The 26,025-nt window shown below is 30.8% G+C and overlaps 3 protein-coding genes across 3 annotated transcripts; 1 reads left to right on the top strand and 2 right to left on the bottom strand.

Moving 5' to 3' along the window:
• Positions 1 to 14,149: 14,149 nt before the first annotated feature.
• LOC115711337 (scarecrow-like protein 3) lies at positions 14,150 to 16,847 on the top strand. Its single transcript, XM_030639675.2, has 2 exons — positions 14,150 to 14,888; positions 15,249 to 16,847. Exon 2 carries the CDS (start codon positions 15,276 to 15,278, stop codon positions 16,674 to 16,676), a length of 1,401 nt encoding a protein of 466 aa, XP_030495535.1. The 5' UTR covers positions 14,150 to 14,888; positions 15,249 to 15,275; the 3' UTR covers positions 16,677 to 16,847.
• Positions 16,848 to 17,573: 726 nt separating this feature from the next.
• On the bottom strand, positions 17,574 to 18,386 carry LOC115709047 (dirigent protein 22). The gene has a single exon (XM_030637076.2). The coding sequence runs from the start codon at positions 18,346 to 18,348 to the stop codon at positions 17,770 to 17,772; it is 579 nt and encodes a 192-aa protein (XP_030492936.1). The 5' UTR covers positions 18,349 to 18,386; the 3' UTR covers positions 17,574 to 17,769.
• Positions 18,387 to 20,964: 2,578 nt separating this feature from the next.
• Positions 20,965 to 22,614, bottom strand: LOC115709120 (protein trichome birefringence-like 41). Its single transcript, XM_030637157.2, has 5 exons — positions 22,204 to 22,614; positions 21,952 to 22,126; positions 21,689 to 21,864; positions 21,447 to 21,605; positions 20,965 to 21,352 (listed from the first exon to the last, which is right to left on the bottom strand). The coding sequence occupies exons 1-5, from the start codon at positions 22,491 to 22,493 to the stop codon at positions 21,043 to 21,045; spliced, it is 1,110 nt and encodes a 369-aa protein (XP_030493017.2). The 5' UTR covers positions 22,494 to 22,614; the 3' UTR covers positions 20,965 to 21,042.
• Between the last annotated feature and the right edge of the window lie 3,411 nt (positions 22,615 to 26,025).

Below are 26,025 nucleotides of genomic sequence, written 5' to 3'. Positions count from 1 at the left end.
AAATATTTTAAAATTTTATATGATATCTTAAATAATTCTAGATCATTAAGATAATATAGATTAAAATCTTTTTCCAATAAATAGTAATATATTACATTTTTTGTGCATTGTTGAATTTTTTAAATGTTTATATATAAATATCCAATAATGTTGTTTTATAAATATATATATATATATATAACTGTAAACAACCAACTACATTAATACGTACAAACATATTGATTATGATATATGGATAGATGGTAGAGGCACATGATCAACCTATCTACGTATACGTATGTTGTTAGAAACCATTATTAATTAACATTTATATATATAATATTTATGAAGTAGTTGGAAATAATATAATATATATATAAAAATATAATTGCCCATGTTTTTTGTTCTAATTTGGAAAAGGTATGTTAGAGTTAAAAACTGATCCTTTGAAATTGAAAAGTGTACGCAAGGATTTTGCAATGATGTACTGTGAGTATTGTTATTGAGCACTAATAATTATACTTATTATAGGTGATATTTTAGGATTAATTAATAATATTTTTTAAAAATTCTTTTCTTAAATTATATATGAGATTCGATATGTAATTACATTAATAACGGTATAATACCGAGAAGAATGCTAGGCACCAGTTAATTTCGACATTGAAGTGAGACGAAAGAATAAGCGACCGCCCCATTTCGAAAAAGAAAATTAAAATATAGTTAATAATAAAATAAATAGTAATACATATAATACTACATATATATTGTGATAATTTGATAAGTTTAACAATTAAGATATATTTAGAGTTTAAATCCCAACAATCTTACTTTTTAGTGGGCTTCAATTTTATTTTATTTTTTGCCTAAGATCTAAATTAACATAAGGTGGCTCTAACACAAGTAATATTTTTTAGCAATTATGATGTATATTATATGTAATTTATTTCACTTTAATTTGCTACTTTGTAGACAATTTTTAATTTAATTTGTACATACGTACTCAATTCAATTGGTTGAAGGAACATGCATGCATGTCACACGTACGTACCATGTGGCCTTTTTTTTTTGTAAGTAATAAGTAAAATTTATTGATACCAAAATAATACAAGTAATAAAAGGGTAAAACCCCACCATTAAGCAATTGTAAAACAAATGGAAGACACTACAAAAGGCTCAAACAAATACAAACACACCCAACCTATTCCAAAACTAATCTATATCTATAGTATTAGCTTTAGAAGGATCGAATTATAAATTGACTAATTCTTTTATGAACTATACACTTTACATTTTTTATGTAATGATCACTTTGTGTTTCCAAATGGCAATATTTCTAAATTTTCAAATCTCACAAACTGTGGCAAAAAGAATGCATTATAAAAAGGTTTATTTTTAGTAATAATATTTAGTCACACAATATAAATTTTTTGTAATTAAATGTAACTTTTAATTAGTCACAACAAAAAATTAACTTTGTATATGATATATCCTTACTTCATGTCACCAATCATTTCAAGCTGAAGAATAAATATAATTATTAACTTTGGTATTCCAACCATACTTTCATGTGGTTAATATAGTAATTAATCACTAAAACAACACTTACTACAAAAAATTACTTTTAGTAAAAACTTTTTAATTATAAAATAAATTTTTTGTGATTAAATGTAACTTTTAATTAGTCACAACAAAAAGTTATTTATAACTAAAATATTTAGATATAAGTTGTTACTAATTTAGCTTTAGTTACAAATTGTGATTAAAAACACATTTAGTCATAACAAACTGTAATTTTTGTGACTAATACATTTAGCTACAAATTTTTTAGTCACAACATAAGAATGATGATTTATAATTAGTCACAATTTTTTTACTTTTACTTACAAGTTTTGTTGTGACTAAAAGTAAAAAAAATTATAGTAATCTAAACCATAAACTTCAAGCGTTCTCTAATATTGATTAGTCTATTTGAGGCAGCTAAACACCCAATAAATTGATGTTTAGGTATAATGCCACAATTTGATCCTAAAAAATTCTAGAATATTCAGGGGAAAAAGCTTTATAAATGGCTGCTACAATTTTTTGCCAATATAATTATATAGTTAATTTTTATAAATGAAAATGCTATATCTTTGTAACTCAAAAGACTGAAATTTTATGTGTCATTTCTTATAAATTTGTTTAAAATGACAAACAAAAAGCACATAAGGCACCTAAGACTTTGACCCAAATTATGTTTGAAAATCAGAAGGAACTTTATTGGGCTTACGGAATATTTATTGGGCTTTTCAATTGTATATCAGTTATCTAAACCAAAAAGTGAATTTGATTAGAAGTTAAATGGGCCCAAACTCAATCTAGCTTCAAGTATTTTTCAAAAGGTATATTTACAAATTAAAATATAGTATTTTTATACATTGTTTTTAGGGATTAATTGAGAAATACTCTTTTTTATCTATTAATCAAAAATACTCCCATATTATATTTCATTAAAATTAAGGAGTTACTCAATTTGTTGGCAAGAGGTCAACTTTCAGCATGATGAAGAAAAGGCCTTATCTAATTTTTTCTAAGCCCAAGATACTTTTTGCATGAGCTCAAACATGTTGGGAGCTTGGACCTTTATGAGATTCGTGAAGTGGGTGGTAATATTGGGATCAAGTCGACTTCCATAATTAACGCTAGAACTACTCCAATCAAGGAAAAAAAGTTATTTGATGGCTTTTTCTTTATTTGCTCTAAACCTCATAAGCTACTTCGGCAACACTTGGGGGTGGTTCTGGTCTTTTCTCGGGATACAACTATTCAAGAACATGCTACTAAAGTCACGTTGGAAGAATTATCAAATGACAACTCGATCGCTATTAACCGCTCTGTTGAGTCGCTTGAAGGGAGTTCCAACAGAAGAAACAATTTATTGGAACGACCTTTGATAGGCTCTTTTCTGATTGGCGGCTCTGGCTCTCTTGGGTTGGCTCACTCTCATACCCCTGTGGAGGAGAATGTCACATCTCCTCCACAAGAGCCATGAGAGGTGTAGCGTGGAACTATAGAGGGTTAGGGCAGACCTCTACAGTTCTGGAGTTGAAAGCCCTGATTCGGTCGTGCAATCCTGATTTCATTTTCATTACCGAACTAAAAATGGATGCTTAAAGTCTGGTACGTTCCCTTAAGAAACTTCACTTTTATCATAATATTGGTGTGCCGGCTGTGGGATGTGCGGGTGGGATTAATTTTAGCTTGGAAAGAGGGCTTTGAATTTGAAAGTATTAATGTTTCTAAAAATCAGATTACCGGTTTTGTGTACTCTGACCCTGTAAGGAGCCCCTGGCTTTTGTCTTGTGTTTACGGTCCTCCGTACTTCCATGAAAAGAAGAAATTTTGGTCTAGCTTGATGGTTAATGGTGAAAAATTTGGTGGCCCTTGGTTAATCTTAGGCGATGTAAATTTTGTTCTGAGCAACTCGGAGCGGGTTGGGTCCAAGGGGAGGGATCAGTTTATCCCCTTCATTTCGAAGCTGGTTAACCGTCATGCATTGGTTGATTTGCCTATTAAATGGGATGTCATGGCTTGGGATAATCATAGAGACAGTGCTAATCACATTAAGTCGGCCCTAGAGAAAGCTCTTGTAAATAATGGTTGGCTGCAAATCTTTCCTAATACGGTCGTTCGGTCTCTCACCACCTATAATTCTGACCATCGGCCCCCTTTATTAATACCGACACTTCGGTCTCTAACGCCAAAAGGCCTTTCCGCTTTGAAGCTTGGTGGACAAGGGACCCTCGTAGTTCCTTGGTGGTGGATCAAGTGTGGGGGTCTGTTTCCCATGATTGGACCCCTGCTAGAGTGTTTAAGAAAGTTGGTGCGACCCGCCTGGCCCTGAGTAATTGGAACCGGGTGCAATTTGGCAAGTTGGATTCTTGCATCTCTAAGTTGGAGGGTCAGTTACAAGCTATCCAAAGTTTGTATGCTGGTGACAGAAATTGGGCTACGGAGGCTGAGGTGAGGAAAGAGCTTAATGAGGCTTTAAGGCGGAAAGCAATTTATTGGCAACAGAGATTCATGGTTTCTTGGATTAGGGATGGTGATAAGTGTACTAACTTTTTCTTCATTTCCGCCACGATTCGTAATAGAAGAAACTCGGTGGATAGTATCTCGAATAAGGATGGTGTGTGGATAACTAATAAAGAAGAGATTGGTAATGAGTTTACTGGTTTTCTGGGTGGCATTTTCAAAAACCCGACTCAGGGCCCTCTGGAAAGCTTAGACTACTTAATCCATGATCATCTCTCCCCTTTGGAGCAGTCTGAGCTTGAGGTAATCCCAGGTCACGAGGAAATTAGGCAAACGTTGTTCTCTATGGGAAGCTTGAAGGCCCCGGGTCCTGATGGTATGTCAGTGCTCTTCTTCAAACACTACTGAAACTTTGTGGGACAAGACTTCTGTGATGCAGTTGTGGACCTTTTCCAGTCAGGGAATATGCATAAAGGCTTTAATGCTACAAATATTACCCTCATTCCTAAGGTCCCCAACCCTAAAAAAGTATCCCAGTTCAGACCTATCTCTTTGTGCAATGTGATTTATAAGGTAATCTCGAAAATCATTGCTAATAGAATCAAAATGTTCCTACCCAGATTGATTTGTCCTACTCAAGCAGCTTTTGTCTCGTGCTGGAACATCCAAGATAATAATATTTTAATCCATGAGATCATACACTCTTTCAAGAGGAAAAAAGGGAAAGATGGGTTTTTTGCAATCAAGATTGACCTGGTTAAGGCGTACGACAAACTAAGTTGGCAATTTATTGACCACGTTCTATGTAGTTTCAAGGCCCCTGACAAGTTCTGCCACTAGGTACGCTAGTGTATCACAACAACTTCCTTCAACCTCTTTCTCAATGGAAGGAAATTTAACAGTTTGACCTCGGAATGTGGCATTAGACAAGGAGATCCCCTATCTCTGTACATCTTTATCTGGGCTGCGGAAATTCTCTCGCGCATCCTTGAGCACGCCCTTGATAACGGTACCATTAGTGGTATAAAACTTAGTAGAGAGGGCCCCAAACTCTCCCATCTTTTCTTTGCCGATGATCTGATCCTTTTGGCAGGGCAAACCTTGAAGAAGCAAGAGGTATGTGGCATTGCTTGGTACAGTTTTGTGATTGGTCTGGTCAGAGAATTAATAAGCTAAAAACCTCAATTTTCTTTAGTGGTAACACAAGTGATGGTATGAAACGAGCCATCAGGCAGGCTCTGGTATTGAACTGTGAAATGGGTAACATAAACTATTTGGGCCTCTCGCTTTTTAGATCCCGCCAAAAGGATGCAGATTTTAACTTCATCCTCGATAACCTTGTGTCAAAACTCCATGGGTGGAAATTAAAATCGTTATCAAAGGCTGGTCGTGCTACGTTGATCAAATCGGTGGGGCTTGCTTTGCCTGTTTACACGATGCAGACGACAAAGCTTTCTAAGAAGCTGGCATATAGGATTGATGGTATGGTGAGGGAATTCTGGTGGGGGTAATAGAGGCACATGTCTTAAAGCCTGGGACCAATTGTGCCTTCCCAAGTCCCATGGGGGGCTTGGCTTTAGAAAGACTGTGGAGATGAACCAGGCATTGCTGGCCAAGTGGGGTTGGGCTCTACTTACTGAGGAACAGTCGTTGTGCTGTAATGTTCTCAGATCTAAGTACCTTAAGGGTAAACAATTTTTTGACTGTGAGGTTAAGAGCTCTGATTCTTAGTTTTGGAGAAAAGTGGTGCGATCAAAAGAGATTTTAAGAAAAGGGGCGTGCAAGCTAATATCTGACGGGAGAGAGACAAGTATTTGGGATGACCCTTGGGTTATCCATGGTACAAATTTTTACCCTAAGTCCAATTATCGTGAGCAGCGGGGCTTGGAGAAAGTGTCAAATTTACTTTTACCTGACGAAAATTGGGACACACCCAAGCTACACAACCTTTTTGACCAGGAAACTGTTAGTAACATCTTAAGAGGCGGTAATCCGAGTGGCCAGGGAAGGGATAGATGGGTCTGGACAAAAGAATCAAATGGTCTATTTTCAACCAAGTCTGCCTATCTTATTCAAGCCCTTGATCGGGCTCCTTTGTGCAACATTGCTCCGGCACTATGGAACAAACTTTGGAACTCAAAGATTTTGGAGCGACACAAGGTCCATTGGTGGAGTATCCTTTCCAATGCTCTACCCTTAAGAGCTCCTCTTGCTAAGAGAATGGGTTTTGAGGAGGTTTCCTGCCCTATTTGTGGGGATGCTGAGGAGACCACAGAACACTTATTCCTGTATTGCAATTTTACCTTCCATCTTTGGCGATCTTCTCCGTGGGGGGTTATGCCTGATCTGGATTCAGGAGCCCGAATGTGGGATTGGGTTTCTTTTCTATGGAATCTTAAATCTAGAGAAGTTGATACTGATGAGTTGTTCCTCTATGCCTCGATTGTGGTAGATACGATTTGGAGGGCTCGCAACGACAAGGTTCATAATAAATCAATAGGTAACATTAAACACTATATTGACTCTATTTCTTTTTGTTACACAGATTATTGCTCCTGCCTTCTTTCCCCTCCACAGTCTGTTGGGACTAAGGCTTGGTCTCCGCCACCGGAAGATTGGGTTAAAATCAACTGCGATCTCAAAGTCAGAGGTGAAACTATGTGTGCTGTGGCGATTGCGAGAGACCATAACGAATCAATTTTGTGGGTGGCGGCAAAAAGACTACACTTCTCTGACCCACTCACTGAAGAAGCTGTGGCCTGTCATTTAGCTATGGAGACGGCGGTCTCTTTGCATCATCCTTTTGTTTTGGTGGAGAGTGATTCAGAGATTGTTATCAAGAACCTAAAAGGGGATGACTCCATTTGGGGGATTGAGAACTATGCGCGTCAATGCAAGCTCCTCTCTACGTTTATGACTATTTGTAATTTTTCTTGTATAGCTAGAAACTATAAATACGCGGCCCATAATATGGCCAAATGGGCTTTTGCCAATAAGTTACGGACATGGTAGAGATATCTACTATACCTGTTAATATCTTTTGTAATAACCAAGAGGTCTAACTTCAATTTTATTTATAAACGTATTTTTTAAAAAAGATATAACTTCGTTGGACATGGAATGTGATCTTAATTAATGTCTATATGAATTAAGAGAATAGTACTAAGAATATTGAAGTAAGAGATGAGAACAAATTATTAAAAACCATTCAGGATCAGAATATGCAGTATATATATAGTACTTAATGATAATAATATATATTTTTTTATTAAGTTAAAACAATCATATATACCAATTAACATATATTATAAGAAAACCCACCTTGAAATCTGAGTAAGAAGAGAATTGGACTTGTCTTTATTTTCGACAATACCAAGAGTAACTAATAAGTAATTAATTAATTAAGCATATTATTAATTATTATTATTATTAGGGTTTTTGTATTAATAAACATAAATGAATGAAAGCCACTTTAATTTAGTCTTGTAGTGTTTTGTCACCTTCACTAAGTCTTATTCCCTTTGTCAAATTCCTGTTTAGGAATTAGATTCACCACAAGTAATTAAATATTAATTAATTTTTTTGGTGATGAATGAAATTAATATATAGTAGAATATACATATATCAAGGGTAAGAAATATATACTTATACCAAACATATTTTCTTGGTGGGTTCCTTGTGCTTTTGTCTTAATTTAGATCCTCCAAATTAATTAAAAAATATTTTGAACTACTTCAGAAAAGTTCTGAAATCTATATGATCAAATTATAATATTATATTACACTACTTAATTATAATTAATTAAGGTGGCGTTTGGTAACACTTTTTTAATCAGTTTTCTGTTTTTAAAAGTAGAAAAGTGAAAAAAAATTTCAAAAACATGTTCTATAAAACTGTTTTTACTTTTCAATTTTATAATTAGAAATCAAAATTTTAAAAACAAAAAGAATCACTTTCAATATTTTTTAAACAGTTTTTTTTCTTAATCAATCGTTTAGATTAGGACCAGACCCGGACCCAAATCCCCTCCCTACGGCCCTGGCGCTAAACCCGACTTTTGACTTGAACCCGAATCCGACCCCGGACCTAGACCCGACTTAAATAAAATCAAAAAATAAAAATAAAAATAAACTTTATAGAACACACTTTTGTTTTCTGTTTTTAAAATTGAAAAACAAAAGTGGTTACAGAACGCATTTTTGTTTTTCAAAAACAAATTTTTTAAAAACAAAAATTTTACTTTCATTTTGTGATTAAAAAATTAAAAAACAAAAGTGTTACCAAACGGCACCTAAATTAATTCTATTGTAATTTATCTTTACCAAGACTGAAAAGACCAAATTACCCTGCTATCTGTAGGTGTAGTGTAAAATTTATGATAGTATAACTAGATTATTATTAAGACACTAATTACTCATTTAGTAGGCTGATAAAGTTGTATTGTATTAAATAATAAATATATTATATTTAGATAAATTAATGTATTGTCTTAATTATTACGACTAAAAAATTTAATACAACGTAAATTGTATTATTTAATACATAATAAATAGTTTATATTAGCTTGTATTATTACAAAAGATCCGGAGTCAAACTCAATCTTTGGCCCAGTTCTTGAGACCTGGATTCGGACCCGGGGCTCAAACTCGAACCCGAGACTCGACTCGAGCCTAAACACGAACCTGAGACCTGACCCGAACATGGGACCCAAACTCATATCCAGGACTTGGGACTCAAGATCTGGACCCTGAACCCAAACTTGGGACCCAATTCAAATCTTGAACTTAATCCCGGACTCGAACCCAGACCTAGACTCAGGACCCAAGTTTGAGCAACTACTTCATATTTTTATCATTTTATAATATATATTATCTCAAAATCTTTGTACCATGAGCTGGAAGTATTGTTTGAAAATATAGTTTTATCGTTTAAATTTTTAGGAACAGTTTTCTTCCACGTGGCTCACTTTGAGAATTCAGTTGCCCATGATTTGATAAAGTATATTTTGCAGTTAAACGATGAGTTATCTTGGTTCAAGAAAGTTCCTGCGCCAATAGTAAATGCCTACATTGTAAATTCACGAGTAATTTTATTCATCATGTAAAAAAAAAACCTTTTGTAGCACTTTTTGATTAATTTGACCAATAATTCCACTAATAAAGGTCTAATTTGATCTTGGTGAACACCACATACATCAAACATAGTTAAGATCATATATTTCAAGACAAGAACAATGTACCTTTCATTATCCTATGTATCTCCACATCAAACATAGTTAAGCCTTATCTTGGCCTAAGAAAACAAACCCAAAAGCACTAATAATGCTTCAAAATTGAACATTTGTCTTTTAAAGATATATACAATTAAATATGTGTATATATATATCCATAATTTCTAGCTTTTAATTGAAATGAAAGCACCCAAATCAAGTTTAATTACGTGCCTTGTATGTATCTATTACATTTTTCTTTGTTTTTTTTTTTTAAATAAGGTGTTTCTTAGATTGTGACTAATTGTGAGTGTACTATATATGAAACAAAAAAATTGGAATGTTTATTAAAGTTAAAATTTTTTGTTTAATAACTAAAAGATTGGTAGTTCCAAGGTCTTGGGGACAAATATTCTCTTGGAATCTACTAAGATGAAGTGATGAACAATATGTATACTAGTTCATTTATATTGAAATTAAGGCCTAGGAATTAGTAATTGAATCATCTTGTTTGCATAAAAAAGAAAATGCCATCCCTTTCCCAAAAAAATAAGAAATATATAAATATAGAGCATTATTATGGGCAACACTGCTATAAAATGAGGTTCTATGATTGATTAATAATTTTTTTTTTTAATTTTTATTAAAATAAAAATAAGTGAGATTCAATTTTTTCTTTTTAAAAAAGATAAAACAAGTCAAGTAAATAACATTTGATTTGAACAAATGAACTATATATTGAGCTCTTTGTTCCAGAATTGTAAAATAGTTTAGTAATACAATGTTTTTTTTCATAAATAATAATAATAAAAAAAAATAGTAAAAATTTAATATTTAATTATAATAATAATAATATTTTATCTCGTAAGATCATGAGGCAATTAGTAAAATAAATATATGTATATATTTTTAAAAAGGAGATTGATAAAATAGTTATTTTAGCCATTGTATGATATATATTTCTAATTTACAAATATGTTAAGATACTTTTTTGTAGAAAATATTTTAAGACACTCTTGACATTCTACTTATTATTTATTTATTTTTTTGAAAAAAAAATGCTTAACATTTTGTGGAGAAAAGTTAGTGAGTAAAAAAATAAAGAATGCACTTAAAATTATATGTATTATTCTTTTAATTTGATAAATCAAAATATTGAAGAAAAAAAATCCCTTACAATATATTTTTTAAAATAATTAATTAAGAGCCCTCAAAATTAAATAAATTTATTAAAAATGATTAAAATTTTTGTTTGATGGCATAATTTTATAATAGTGCATAATAACCATTGTAATTTTTATGGTTGCTCCATAGTATATAATTTTTCATTCCAATTAAGTGTTCACTAAGCAAAAAAAGAGAATTGAATTTTGAAGAGATGAATTAATATAATTAAAAAAATAAAAAGAAATAGAAAAAGGGATTTATGTTGAGTACACATATATGTATAATGCAAACAAATAAATGAATGTATATATATAGAGAGACAAGTAGTAGTAAATTAAGAGTTATATATAGTACTAAATAAATATTTATGGTAATTTTAGCAAAAAATAAATAGTTATTGTATAGGAATGATATTAGTTAGGTTAGGTGTAGGACCAAATAAAAAAATGAGATATAAAACAATGACTGACAGATGGGTTGAGTTGATGAGTTGTCTAGTTATGTTTGGCACAAACACATCCTCTATTTATTAGCTCACTACTCACTATTATTCACTATATAATAATAAATCAATGAAATTTGGGATAAGGCTTGTATGGTGGACACTACAAATATTTTCTATTTTCTTTTTTGCATTTTTTATGACTATAGTTGTAATTCTAAGCTATCTTTATGTGAAATTTCTTGTATACTAGCCTTCTAAACGGTTGTTCTAGTAGATTTTTTATCTGTTTCGGTATTTAAGAGAATTTTTTAATTTTATTTTTTTCTATAATCATATATATTGTAACTATTTAAAATCACTTGTGAATTTTTAAAAACTTCTAAATAGTTTATAGTACTAAAAATAAGGTTTATACTAGTTATTTACTATGCGTATAAGAAAAACAATCGTACGTGCAACAAAGTATGTAAATTTTATTTTCGACATGGTAAATTGATTTGAAATTTTTTAAAAATTTACAAACAATCTTAAATAACTATAACATACACGATTATACATTTTTTTATGGGTGCTATATGTAGACTTATATATGGCTATGTATACTCAACGACTTAAATTAAGAAAAAGGTTACAACTTTCATTTTATGAGATAATTAATTATCTCCCAAAAAAATAAATATGAGGAGATAGTAACTAATAAATAGAAATTAAAAACCACTTGAGACTAGCTTAAGTGGTCATAGGTGGGTGTGTGTGTGTTTTGGAGATTCTGATTTGGAGTCCCAAATAAAAATATAGTTGTAATATATAAACGTTTAAATAAAAAAAAAATAGAAATTAAAAAATACTTATTTCAAAGTCATCATGCACTTTCCCACTTCCACTCCAATAATAAATACTTATAAATTTAACAATATCTTCTAGAATGCACTATAACAAACCAAATGTAGGGAAAATTATACATGGGGTATGACTATTGGGGATGATTAGTCCTCAAAATTATTTATCAAGTATATTTTATGAGTGATTAGTAATATTTAGTAATCTTTTTTAATAGTGAGAATTATTTAATTAAAATATGTAAGATTTGATAAATTAGAACTATTATAACATTTATTAATGGTGTCCAACATTATTTATATATGTACCCTTTAGTAAATTAGGTAGGTAAAAATATATTATTATGTGCTTTAATATCCAATCATCTAATATAACTTTTGTGGATCATATAAAACAATGATACGTTATTATTAAGTTTTGTGTATAAATTGAGAGTGTTCACTACTTAATATTTCGAAAAAAAAAAATTGCACTACATATGACTTTAATTTATTTGATTTTATGAGAATTTACATTTATTATTGTTTCTATGTTTTTTTTCTTCAATTTTAGAAAATTTTATATATGATCGATTCTATGAGAAAATCTTAAACTTAATGGTTAAACAAAAAGGACTTCTTAAAAGTTAAGTTTGAAAAAGTTAGAATTACATAGTTAAGCCACATTTTTATATATGTGCTTTAAATTTATATGTGTATATATCATTACTGAATGATAAAGAGTCTAATTATTTATCACACTTTGAATGAATTATCAAGATCTCATCTAAGAGCATTTTTGATATAAGATTAAGAGGTAAAATAGCTCTTTAACCTCAAATTTTAAAAATTTTGATAAAACTGTATTCCCATTATGTGAGATAAATAGTGAGCTAAAAAATAACTTATAATTATTCTTTTTATTAAGAATTAGTCCAACATTGCTAATATATGGAAATAAATTGTGATATATAAGATGAATGTGTTACTCCTCCCATTGCCAATTAATTTTGAGATGGAACCACACTCATCTTATCCCAAAATTCTAACACTTTTAGCTACATAGTGACATAAAAATATTATATATTATTTTCTTATATGATAGAGAGAAAAATATAAAAAAAATTAGTATAATGTAAATATGTGAGATAAAATAAAAAGAAAAAGGTAAAATTTTAATAAGATATTTTAAAGAATATAGTAGAGATATTAATGAGAGTGCCCTTCTAACAATTATATTTTATCATAATTTTTTTAAATGTATATTTATTATTGTTGCATATTGATTTTCTTAATTATTTTTAATCACTTAATCAATCTATTTTTTTTTTTTGAAGAAAATTCACTTTTACAATACCCAAAGTTATTAAGAGAGCTTAGAAGGAGTTGTAGTAGGTATAGTGGTGACTAGGGTTAATGCACTTTTGAAAAATGTTGCTCTCACATAATTAGATCACTATATATACACACAAAATAAATATTACTATTTAATTATAGGGGTATAATTGACCTCTTAAATGAATGTTTCACTTTCAATAGACTTATTATATGTTTTGGTATCTACTAGAATTTTTTAATTTTTTTTTCAAAAACGTGTATGTTATAATTATTTAGGATTACTTTCAATTTTCTTAAAAAAATTTGAATAGCTAATAATGCTGAAAATAAGATTTACTTATGTTGTTGTACGCGCGACTACTTTTTTTTTATACGCATGGTTAAGTAACTGTTTAAATCTTATTTTTGGCATCGTAAAATATTCTAAATTTTTTAAAAATTTACAAGTGGTTCCAAATAGTTACTACATACGTGATCATGAAAAAAATTAGACTAAAAAAGTTATCTAAATACTGAAATAGATAAAAAAATCTACCAAAATGATTATTTAAGGAGTCTACTACATAAATTTTCTTAATTATATACATTAAAAGAAGACAAAATTAAAAAAATAATATAAGAAAACAAGAGAGTATATAAAGACACATGATTTTCTCTTTTTTCTAACTTTTTATAGCAAAACTTAACTTGTTGACATGATGTGCCACACCACTAAACCATTGTCTAGTAGCTTTATTAGAGTATATATGTATGGTACAACTATGTATACTATTTTATACAATAACATATATTTAAAAAAATAAAATAAAAACTATATTGAGAGGCATGGAATTATGGGATAACTTACTAATTATTTTGAAATGTAATAGTCTCTGAATTATCTTACCTCTAATTACATCCAAATTTAATTCTTGAGTGACTTTTCTAACGCGCTCTAAAAGTAGTTTTGTCACAAATATTTTAATTAATTTTTGTTAAGACTCAATTAAAATTGAAGAACAAAATCATAATATAAACTTAAAGTGATGTAGTTGAAAACCCAAAAGGTTTCAAATAGTATCAAAAGAAAAAGGAGAAAGAAAAGAAGAAAAGTATTGTTATTGTTCATTGAAAGAGACCCAAAACTCCATAGAAAAAGTTAAATGTACTATTTGAGGTATTTTGTCTTTAAGTAGAGACAATTTGTCTAATTATCCTAATGGTACCAAGTGGGTGTCCAATGGGTTTATGAAAGAGTCCAAATGGGAAAATGGTGAGTTTTTGGAGTGACTTGTAAAGCAAAGACCTTTCTCCTTAGCAATCCCCACTATCACCACACTAACCAACAACAAAGGTTGTTGCTTTGTTTTGGTACTACATGTTTGGATTGTTGTTATATCTTAGCATAATACCAAAACTTTGGCCAGCTCTTATTCTCCTTCCACTTCACTACTTGACAAATAAAAAACTCATCTTTATTGTTATGAAAAGAAAACCAAAACAAAACAAAACAAACAAAGAATTCAGATAGAGAAGAAAAAGAGAGAGTTTTTAATATGTGTGTGTGAAGGAAATGAGGGCTCTTTCTTTCACAAATTCCTCATATTCTTTCTGAACCTATTCAAAAGACAAACCAAATCAATAATGACAAAATACAGACTCTTTGTATTGTCGCCAAAGCAGCCATTGAAAAGTCCTTACAAAACAAGACCCTTTCTTTAACTTTATTATTAAACCTTTTTTATTTCTTACCTTCTTTCTCAGATTTCATCCAAACCCATTTTGTTAAAGAGGCTCTTTTGATTGAAAGAGAGAGGGTTTCTACTTGGGTTTTTCTTCAATTTCAAAACCCAGTTGGAAAAATCATTTCTTTTTTCTGTTTTTGAGTTCTTGATCATCATCAGCAGCTGGGACACTACTCAACTTTTTTTCTCTGGTAATTTTTTCTTTCTTTTTTGTTGAAATTTTTAGTTGTAATACTTCTCTAGCTATACATGAGTTTTAATTTCTAGTAAAGATTGTGACTTTATCTAATTTTCTGTTTGGTTACTAAGAAAATGTTAGGCTCAGATGAGAAAAAATGCTGTCTTTTTTCATTTCTTTCTCTGTTGATACTTTATTTTCCTTAGATATGTGATAAAGACAATACCCTTTTATCAGATTCATGAATTGTTATATATAATAGTCATTGTCAAGAAAGAAGAAAAAAAGTAGTTGTTATTATAATATTGAAATAAACATCATAATGGTTTATGCTAAAAGAAAGTTTGTTGCTTTGTCTGAAATTATTTTTCAGATAAACCCCTTTTTTGGTGCTCCCCAAATGGTTGGTGAAATGATCAAAGATGAAGGATCATCATCTGTGACTTCTTCACCATTACAATTCTGTCATTTGCTTCCATCACCTGGTTTAGGCTCACCATATCCATGGATGAGAGAGCCCAAATCAGAAGAGAGAGGACTTTATCTGATTCAACTTCTTGTTGCTTGTGCTAACCATGTTGCTGCTGGTAGTCTTGAAAATGCCAACATTGGTCTTGAGCATATTTCTCACCTAACTTCCCCTGATGGTGATTCAATGCAACGCATTGTTGCTTATTTCGCCGAGGCATTAGCTGATAGAATGCTCAAGAGTTGGCCTGGTTTGTATAGAGCTCTCAATTCGACTAAGATAGTTTCGGTTTCTGAAGAGATTATTGTTCAAAGATATTTCTTTGAGCTTTGTCCCTTTTTGAAACTTGCTTATGTGATTACAAACCAAGCTATCTTTGAAGCAATGGAAGGTGAGAAGATGATTCATATCATTGATTTGAATTCGAGTCAGCCTGCTCAGATGATTGATCTTCTTCAGACACTAAGTGCTCGCCCCGAAGGCCCTCCACATTTGAGGATCACTGGTGTTCATGAACAGAAAGAGGTGTTGGAACAAATGGCGCTTAGGTTGACAGAAGAAGCTGAAAAACTCGATATCCCTTTTCAATTTACGCCTATTGTGAGCAAACTAGAGAATCTTGATGTTGAAAGTTTGCGAGTTAAGACTGGCGAGGCTCTTGCAGTTAGTGCTGTTCTTCAACTGCATTCCCTTTTGGCGAGTGATGATGACATTCATAAAAGAAACTCGCCTTCATCAATGTCAAAAGTATCTCTTATGAATCAAAGACCTTTAAAAGATTGGCTTGAGAAAGATTCACATAGTTTGTTAAGCATGAGTCCTGAATCTACTCTATCACCTTTATCTGTAACCGGTTCACCTAAGATGGGAAGCTTTTTAACTGCTCTTTGGGGCCTATCACCGAAGGTGATGGTAGTAACCGAGCAAGAATCAAACAACAACGGATACACCCTAATGGAGAGGTTATCAGAAGCATTGTTCTTCTATGGAGCATTGTTTGATTGTTTGGAATCTACAATACCGAGAACATCAATCGAAAGACAAAAGGTTGAGAAAATGCTTTTCGGGGAAGAAATCAAGAACATTATAGCATGTGAAGGAGCTTACAGAACAGAAAGACATGAGAAACTTGAGAAATGGATATTGAGGCTCGAGTTAGCGGGGTTCGGTAGGGTTCCTTTGAGTTACCAGGGAATGATGCAGGCAACTAGGTTGTTGAGACAGAGTCATCTTTTCAGTGGCTATAAGATTAAAGAAGAGAATGGTTGCTTGATTATGTGTTGGCAGGACAGACCACTCTTTTCTGTTTCTGCTTGGAGATTTAGAAGGTAAGGCTTAGAAATATTTAACAAGAAGTTTGTTGACTTGAGTGTTCTTCTTTTGTTTTATCTCTGTTGTGAATTTTAATTTTCTTTTTTCACTGTATAAAGGATCTTAATCATGTTCTTGTTCTTTACTGCATAGTGTTCCTCAGCAAATATTACAAGAACATTTTCTTTTCAACTTCTTATTAACAACCCCATCTTTGTTTTGTTTGGTCAAACTTGTTTTGAGGAAATTAAAGAATGAAAGTACATACCATATAATGTAACTCTATAGTGTGTATATATATATAGGTAGCTAGGTGAGAGTATCACTTTTGTTCTTACAGTAGGGGCGTTAAATGTATAATTTCAAGACGGTGTACATTATAGTTACAGTAGGTATCCTGCACGTGCAATTTACTGTTTGAATCTCATTTTTGACGGAGTTAATTATCTAGAATTTATTGAGAACAAACTGAGGATGTCTACTATTACTATACTCCTGTCATATAAAAAAGTTAAGTTAATTAGTTTATACTTTTTTTATATACTAGTTTTTGAAAATTTTTGAACAATTAACAAGTGTAATTTACTATTTGAATTTTATTTTTGACACAGTAAATTATTTCGAGTTTCTTAAAAATAGTCCGAGTTTCTTGAAAATAGTCGGGATGTCTACTATTACTATATATAACTAATTTTTTTATATGCTAAAAATAAAAAATGGTCTTACGGTTGAAGCAAAAGTGATACTCTTACCGAAGAAATTGTTTCTTTTATATATATAGATAAAATTAAAGAGATTTTATTGCAAGTGGTGAATAATTTAAACCCTCAAAGTCTAACTAGCTCGATCCACTGATTTGCCTTTTAAAAATTCTCTGTAATAATGTGAAAACATCTGAATCTTTGTGGGGACAATTAGTGGAAGAAGATATGTTATTACTTTTTAGTCAAAACAACATAAACTGCCATTAGTGGAAGCTTTAACACCTTGGCAATGATGAGATTTCAATGGTGGGTGATGTTTCTTTCTTCTTGCTTGCTATGATTAAATAAACCGAAAACAAAAACAAGAACAGAAGAAAAAACATCTCTTAAAACAGAATGAGAAAAAAAGCTTAATAGTGTAAGACATAGACGTTGTACTCAACAATGGCGTCTCCAGTTTTGACGTCAAAATGAATCGTGTTAACTAGGGCATAACCACGGGCGAACCTAAACAAGCCGGTTCCTCCAACTAGTGGCATTTCTCTAACATTTTCAAGGACCGGATTCCTCCCAAGAATACTAATAGTACTTCCATTGTATTTTCCTTCAATGAATACAAAATTCATGACCATTAGTAGTGCTACATCAGTCTTTGACTGTGAGGCAAGAGAATAAATCCCTTGTGCTCTACCGACGATTTTTGAGGTTGGTTCTGCTTTCTCAGTCAATGCATCATCGACCATAAAAGTAACTCCAAAGCCGGTGAGGCCCTTAGCTTTTAATGGCGATTCAATGATTTTAACAGCACTCGGTTTCTTTCCACTGAGGATGTCATGAAAGTAGAAGTGAAGGTGGCTCATCTTTTCGGTTCTTTTCATTTGTTTGGCTTCGGTTAAGTATTGCTTAGCGAAAGCTCCATTGATGGAGTGGATCGAGGTTGTGATGAGAGTGAAGATGAAGAATAGAGAGTGAGTGAGTAAAGAAGCCATGCCTAATGAATAGAGAGTAAGTGTGTTGAAGAGTGTAGTGGTAACCTATGTATATATAGAAAGCAAAAGCTTGATGTGATGAAGATTATGAATGGGAAAAAGGTGGAAAAAGGTGGAAAAAGTTTAGAACATGCTTATTGAATCATTGTTGCTGATTCTTAAAGAAATAGCAATACATGTTTGTTATATTTTAATAACACTTGTTAGTGCAATTCAAAATTCAATTTTTAATGGCTTGTTTGTTTGTGGTAAAACTATCTAAAACCAAATCATGCATCTTAGTGTGTTGTTGTATGAAAACAAAAGCCTTGTCTTGTAGGCTTGTAGCCAGAATCTGACATTGCTTTCTTTGAAATTTTTGATTTTCAAAACATAGAAGCTTATTCCTTCTTTTGAAAATTTTACTGTATTATTACTATGTTGGCAAAGGTCTTGCAATTCGGTTGTTGCCATTACAAGTTAGGTGTCTAATAGTGTCTTGTACATCTTTTTCGAAGTAAAGGGGACCGGGTAGAAGACTAGTAGGGCTGTTCACAAAGTATCTGATCTAATCTAATGTGCATGATCTAATTCAATTTAATATGCAAAATGTGGATATTTACACTTGCACGGATTGAATTGATTGAAAAATTTAAAATTTGTACTTGTACGGATTAGATGTTGTTTGACTTTAAAAAGTAAGCAATTCAATCCAATTTACACTTAATTATATATATTTTTAAAAATTATAATATATAATATATATATTAATTTTCTAGTAATATTAAAAAAAAAAACATCTTATTTTTAAACTTGTTAAAATCTTTTTTAGTAATATATTAAATTAGTGCATTTTATCTGTTTTATGATGAAAGACACGAAGAAAAATCATTTTTATTTAGATAGACACATACACATAAATATATATGTATATATACACTAGTTTATTTATTTTAGTAATGGATACAAATATATACTAGTGTAAATCTAAATATATATTGTAATGATCATTTTATTTTTTTTTCTTCATCTGAGATGAATACATATATACTGAGATATATGTATATTGGTTTGATTTGTATGTACATAGAGATGAAAAGAGATGACTATTGGAGATTAAGAAACAATAGTCTTTTTTTTTTTTTTTTTTTTTTTTTGTATTTTAATGAAATGTTAAATAATGTTGGATTGGATTGGATTTTAACTGTTATGTAGATCGAATTGAATCCAAAACATAAAATCCACACTTAGTACGAATTGGATGTTGTTTTACCAAAAAAAAAATACAAATTGGATCAGATGAACAATCTAAAGATTGGAACATACCATTGAAAAGCTCTTCAGAGATAAAAATAGGCTGTTAAGAACGTAGAGGAAGTAGGATGGGGAGTTGGTCAGATTTAGTATAAATTGTAGGCTAATTAGTAATTTTCCCCCCCGAATTTTGACATATACCAAATCATGCCCCCTGAACTTTTTTGGCCGTTAAAAATTCTCCCTGAACTATTGAGATTGTTAGATTTAAAGACTTTTGTCTAATTTCATTCAATTTTACTGTTTCAGTGATTGTTTATGTACTAAACCATGCTCCCCAGACTTTGATATCTACCAAATCATGCCCCTCAAACTTTGATATGTACTAAATCATGCCCCCTGAACTTTCATCCATGTTAGAATTTTTTTACTAAAATTAGACAAAAGTCTTTAAATCTAACAATCTTAATAGTTCAGGAGGAATTTTTAACGGCCAAAAAAGTTCAGGGGGCATGATTTAGTACATGTCAAAATTTGGGCGAAAAAATTGGTAATTAGCCTAAATTGTATAGGGAAATTTGATTTTCTATACTTACATATACCTAATATTTTATTCTTAAACTAATACATATCACCATTGAAAATATATGACCACTTTATCTAAAATCCAAAAATACCCCTCTCAAATTTCTCATACTTTTTTTAGTGCAAAAACATAAAAAAAATAAATAAAAAAAAATTAGTAGTCCGATGGGGTCCGATGGTGGTCTGATGGTCACCTGATACTACTTTTGTATGTACAAAAACATAAAAAAAAAAAAAATTTGGTAGCAGATCTGGTCCGATGGGTCCGATGGTGTGGTCCGATGGTGTGGTCCGATGGGTGGCTCAATGGGTGGTCCGATGGGTAGCCCGATGGGTGGTCCGATGGTATAAATGGGGGTGGTCCGATGGGTAGCCCGATGGGTGGTCCGATGGTATAAATGGGGGTGATGTAAATGGGGGTATTTTAGGAATATCATAAAAGTTGTCATATATCCTACAAATATTAATTATTATTTGTTTAGAAAAGAATTTGTAACCAAATGTAAGCATAAAAAATTGCTAATTAGCCTAAATTGTATATGGATGGTTGTTGGAGTTAGCAGTAGGGAAAGACAAACCAAAAAATTCACTATTAACTAAGATTATACATTGCAATCTTTTATAATATAGTAATATTGTAATTAATAGAGAAAATGACTGAAACATGCTATTGAAAAACTTTACAGAAACAAAAATGAGCTGTCAAGAACACAGAGAAAGTAGGATTCGCAGTTGGTTAAATTTAGTATGGATTGTACATGGACAGTAGTTAAAATCAGCAAACAGGTAAAAACAAAATTGAGATTACAATGTATAATCTTATTGAAGAGTACTTGTATTGAAAAAAATGGTCAATTAGAAAAAAAGAGAACCCTTTTATGATATAGTAATATTGTAATTATTGATAGCTACATATAGAAGTTGATTCCAAGTGTCTTGAACACCAGCAATACACCAATGTGTGCAATCCATACCCTTAAAGGCATTATATTTGCTAGGATGCCCATCTTTTCTAAGCTGTGACAATGTTGTTATGTTAAGCAAATGAACTGGTTTTTCTATCTGGTTTAACACATCTGTAAGAACAAACAATGCTTTCGGTAAAGGGCCATTGTAGATCGAACCGCTCACCGGTTCTGTCTCATTTCCACAGTTTGTTACTTTAGGCTCACCCCATTCACTCCCTCTAATCAAACAAAGAGGTAAAAATTCTAATCAAGAACAGATTTTTACCTTAAAAAAAAACAGAACACAAGTAAGTGAAGTGAAGAAAGCTTTACTTGTAATGTGAAGGACTAATTCCTTGAAAAATGACTCTAGTCTTTTCTATATCGACACTCGTATTAACCCACTTAGCCCATGTTGTTAAACCCTTCTGAAATGCCTCCATTCGATCCATATCTTTGAGTATCATGTCACCGTCTTGAACATAATCCCATCTGCAACCGAAAAAAGTTCATAACAAAGAAAAAAACAACATACTTATGCTTATATTTTTTGAGTTCATAGAGTTCATTCATACGGTTGAGTTTCTCCACTTCTATACCACCAAAGCCAAGTGTTGAAGATCAAAACATCCATTTCTTTCCACACATCTCCACCATTCAACGAATCGAGTTTCAAAACCCGACCGATCGCCTCCTCTACAATATCCACTAAGTAATGAGAACTGTATAACATCACAGAAACTTCATAATGCTGCAAAAATATTTTCCTTTTGCATAGTCAAAACATTATCATTGAAACTCAAAGAAACTCAAAACATAAAACTCCCCAAACACTTACCTTAAATATGATGGAAGAAACAGAACCATTCGTTTCACGAATGATTTCAGAATCAAATGGTATTGCAGAATGAATCAAACACAGAAAAGATTCAAAATGGTCTAAACTAATTGAATCACCAATGAACATAATCTTTTTCCCTTTTAATATCTTCAAAAAATCTCCACCATCAAACCTGAGAAAAACCCAGATAGTGAATTTTGGTTTGGTGAGAAATAATGATGACGATGATGATGAGAATAAATGACTGACCTTGGCAAGTCACAATCATTGGGTTGCCATCTGTATTTGAGATAAATATGATCTGGTCGACCATACTTTTGACAATCAAATTCTTTTCTAATGAAAGGACAAGTTTTAGAGTCATAAAGAGGATATGAATCATCCAAAACCCAACTCCCTTCATACACATTATTGTTACAACATAAATTATTATTATCTTCACTAACACAATATGAGATAGTAATTGAAACCATGGTGGAGAAGAAGAACAAGAAGAAGAAGAAGGGCAAAACCCATGTTGGTTTTGTAATCAAGTTCATATTTTTTTATGAGGGAATTGACTTTTGAAGAAAGACAAGATAAATACAAAAAAACATGAGTATATAGTATATACCCTTTTATGGAATTGAGATAAAGATTGGATTTTTATTTTGTTTTGACAGTTAAAGATTGGTGATTTATTATTTGGTTTGATGATGGCATATATGGAAGTCACAACTCACAAGTTTTTTTTTGTGTAAAGATTGAAACTTTTTTGAGTTTTAAGTAAAAGTGCTCACGAGACATAATAAGGAAGCATTGTTTTTTTAAAAGGTGGCGTCTCAGAATCGGTTAGCGATATTTTTTTAAAAAGCGGCGGCTTATGATTGGTTAGCAATATTTTTTTAAAATTTATTTTATATGTGAGATCTGATACTTAAATACATCAATAACAATATAACGCTGAGGATGTTAGCACCAATAGTACTTTTTAGCAATTCATAATAAGGTGGTGGTTTCTGTTTTGTTATGAAATTGTTCACTGAATTATTTTTCACATGTAATACACATGGCAAACACCTCACTTTGGAGAAGGTCAAGCTAGCCTAGCCCAACTCTATTTTTTATTTTATTTGAATTATTGGACTCAATTGTGCATGGAGAAGCCAAAGTAGACTAATGATTTAATATAATTGATAATAGATTGGTAATACGTGTACACAAAATATATGTACTTAAATAATAGCTTATCTTAGGAGGGGCTAAACATTTTTCTTTTTTGAAATCGGATATGTATGAAAAATATTAATTTTGTTGGATAAAAATTTTATAAATTTCATAGAGATAAAAATTTATAAATTTATAGAGATAAAAATATATATAACTGAAAATATATATTTTATGAGGATAAACATAAAAAATAAAAATTAAAAAGTATAAATTCATAGGGACAAAAATAAAATTTAGGGGGAAAAAATTAAAATTATTAAAAAAATTCTCTACAAAATTGCAATTTAGTATAACTTGATACCTAATATATTATTATTAAAATATGTAAGATTTAATAATAAATTATATCAATAACAATATGATATTTTAGATGTTGTTTGGTACTATCTGTAGTATTTCTCTTAAGAGGGCCAATATAAAACTTTGAAGAAAATTATGAATTTTTTCATGTAATTTTTTTTTTCTTAAAAAAAATGAGTGGGGCTAAAGACCCCTCACCAGTAACTATTAAACTCATTCTCCGTTTTAATTTTTTTTTTAAAATTTACTATTCATTGTTCTACATTTATAAAATACTATTTATTTGCTCTAAATATATTTCATTAATTGTTTGAAGTTTTAGTTTTTTCTTTTTATATGAGGATATGTATAAACATTGATATTATATCTAGGAAATAAATAAAATACATTAAAATTAAAAAAAAAAAAAAAAAAGTAGAGTTTTAGAGATGTATTGTAGAGAAGTTGATATATATTGCAATATAATATTTTTTAAAAAATTATTATATTTAATTATGATGATAATTATGTGAATTGAACACCTTGAGAGTGTATTTGAAACATTTTACAAATTAGTATTACATAATAAGTAAACTTGGCCAAATTTCTTTTTGTAATTTGTTTATTATTTGTTTATTTATTTATTTTTTTGAGAAAAAGGTGTTCATAGATAGCAACACAAAATACAAAAGATTAGACTTCACAATCATTACATAAGATGTTAACCGGTATACGGACTGATTCACCATACTAGTAACATTTTTAGAAAAAATCCATTTTGCCATATTATGGGCTACAAAATTACAGGTTCTCGAAATAAAAACAAAATTACAACCAATCAAAAATTTAACCATTATCATCCATGTAGGGATTTTGCCCTATTTTCCCTACACACAACAAAGATATAATCAAGTTTTACCAAGGTCAAAATAGACCTTTTACCCCAGTCAAACCCTAAGTTGACTCCCAAGAATTAAACCTCAAACGACAGTCCGTTTTCCCCTGGACTACAAGTCGTTTTTAGACTTAACCCTAAATAACTCAGACACTTCGAACCCCCTTAATTCATTCATACACACAAATGGCTCAAATGAGAAACCCTAGCAGAGCAGCTTCGTGTTTCTTCTCTGAAGAACACGAAGGCTGCTCCAATAACCTAGAAAACAAATCAACCCAAAATCCAATAGATTTACCCCTTCCCAGATCGATTCAAACCACAAAATCATACACAACTAATAAACACGATAGTGAAAACAGAAAAAAAAAATGGAAAGAGTGCACTAGATTTTTATAGAGGTTCCCCAAATGTTGCTGGGTACATTCTTTTCGAGCTCGCCTCAAAAATGGCTCGTTTCCACTATAGGATCTTCAAGATCAAAGAGTACAAAGCCGGATTCTAAATCACAAAAGGTAAGATTGGTAACCCATTATTGTTTACAGTGTTTATTTCTCTCTCTAAATCTGAACCCTAACCCTGTGTATGATCTTCCTTGGATATGGATCTCCGAGCCCTAACCCTAGGCTCCAAGACTTACCCCACTGTAAGTCTCCTCCTTTCTCTCAATCTGATATGTTCTGTGTTTTTTCCTGTGTGATCTGTTTTCTTTTCAAGTATTTATATGTTGTAATTAAAATAGAGAGCTGAGAGTTAGTTAAAAGGTTTTAACAAACTTTTAACTAACTTTTAGTCTTGCTGTAGGTTGATAGAAGCCGAAGGCCACCTAGGTTAATTTTTCTGCTTTGTATTCTTTTAAATACTAATCTGTACAATGTATGTGGGGATATATTTCAACAATCCATTTTTTTTTAATGTTTCTAAAGTTTAAAATTAATAGTCCATGATCTAGCATCTTATGTTCTAAACTTAAAATGTGGGATAATAATTCATATGTACACACTATTTTTCAAATTAATAAATAAAATTACTTTTAACCACCAAAAATAAATATACTAATAAAATTTTAACAAAAGAGGAGACATTACATGTTAAAGAATTGATAAATAAGGTTTTGCTCTTGAAGTAATTTTTGCCTTTTTTATTGGGATGATTACATAAGGCACTAATTTTTTATAAAAAAATTACATTTTTACATTTAAAGAATTTTTTAATATTTTTACAATTTTTCATAAAAACAACAAGAAACTTACATAAAAGTAATTTGAAAAATAATATTTAAATAACATCAAAATAATAACAAAAAATTAACAAGAGTACAACTTTAAAAGATTGTATTTTCTATAAATAAAATTGTAAAAATCGTAAAAATATTTAAAATTTTATGAAACCGTATTTTTGTAATTTTTTTGTTATTTTTGTGTATTTGTGAAATAATATCTTCTTTTTTTTTTTTGTTTAATTAGTTTGATGATTGATTAAATGAAAAAAAAATATCTTCTTTTAAAATTGTAATAAAAATACAATCAGGGTTAATTGATCCTGGGCTAAAGTGGACTAGGCCTGCACCCACTTAGTGGTAAAAAAAATCCTTTCAAAAATACATATTTTTTTTTATTGAATTTCAAAAATACCACATATGTTTGAATTAAGGGCCCAATAATATTTCTTTTCTTAAGGCTGGCAAG

Source organism: Cannabis sativa, chromosome 3, assembly GCF_029168945.1.
Source record: "Cannabis sativa cultivar Pink pepper isolate KNU-18-1 chromosome 3, ASM2916894v1, whole genome shotgun sequence".
In the NCBI taxonomy this organism is placed as follows: Eukaryota; Viridiplantae; Streptophyta; class Magnoliopsida; order Rosales; family Cannabaceae; genus Cannabis; species Cannabis sativa.
Note: the sequence above shows the minus strand (reverse complement) of the source record. Positions and strands in the feature narration are given on the sequence as shown.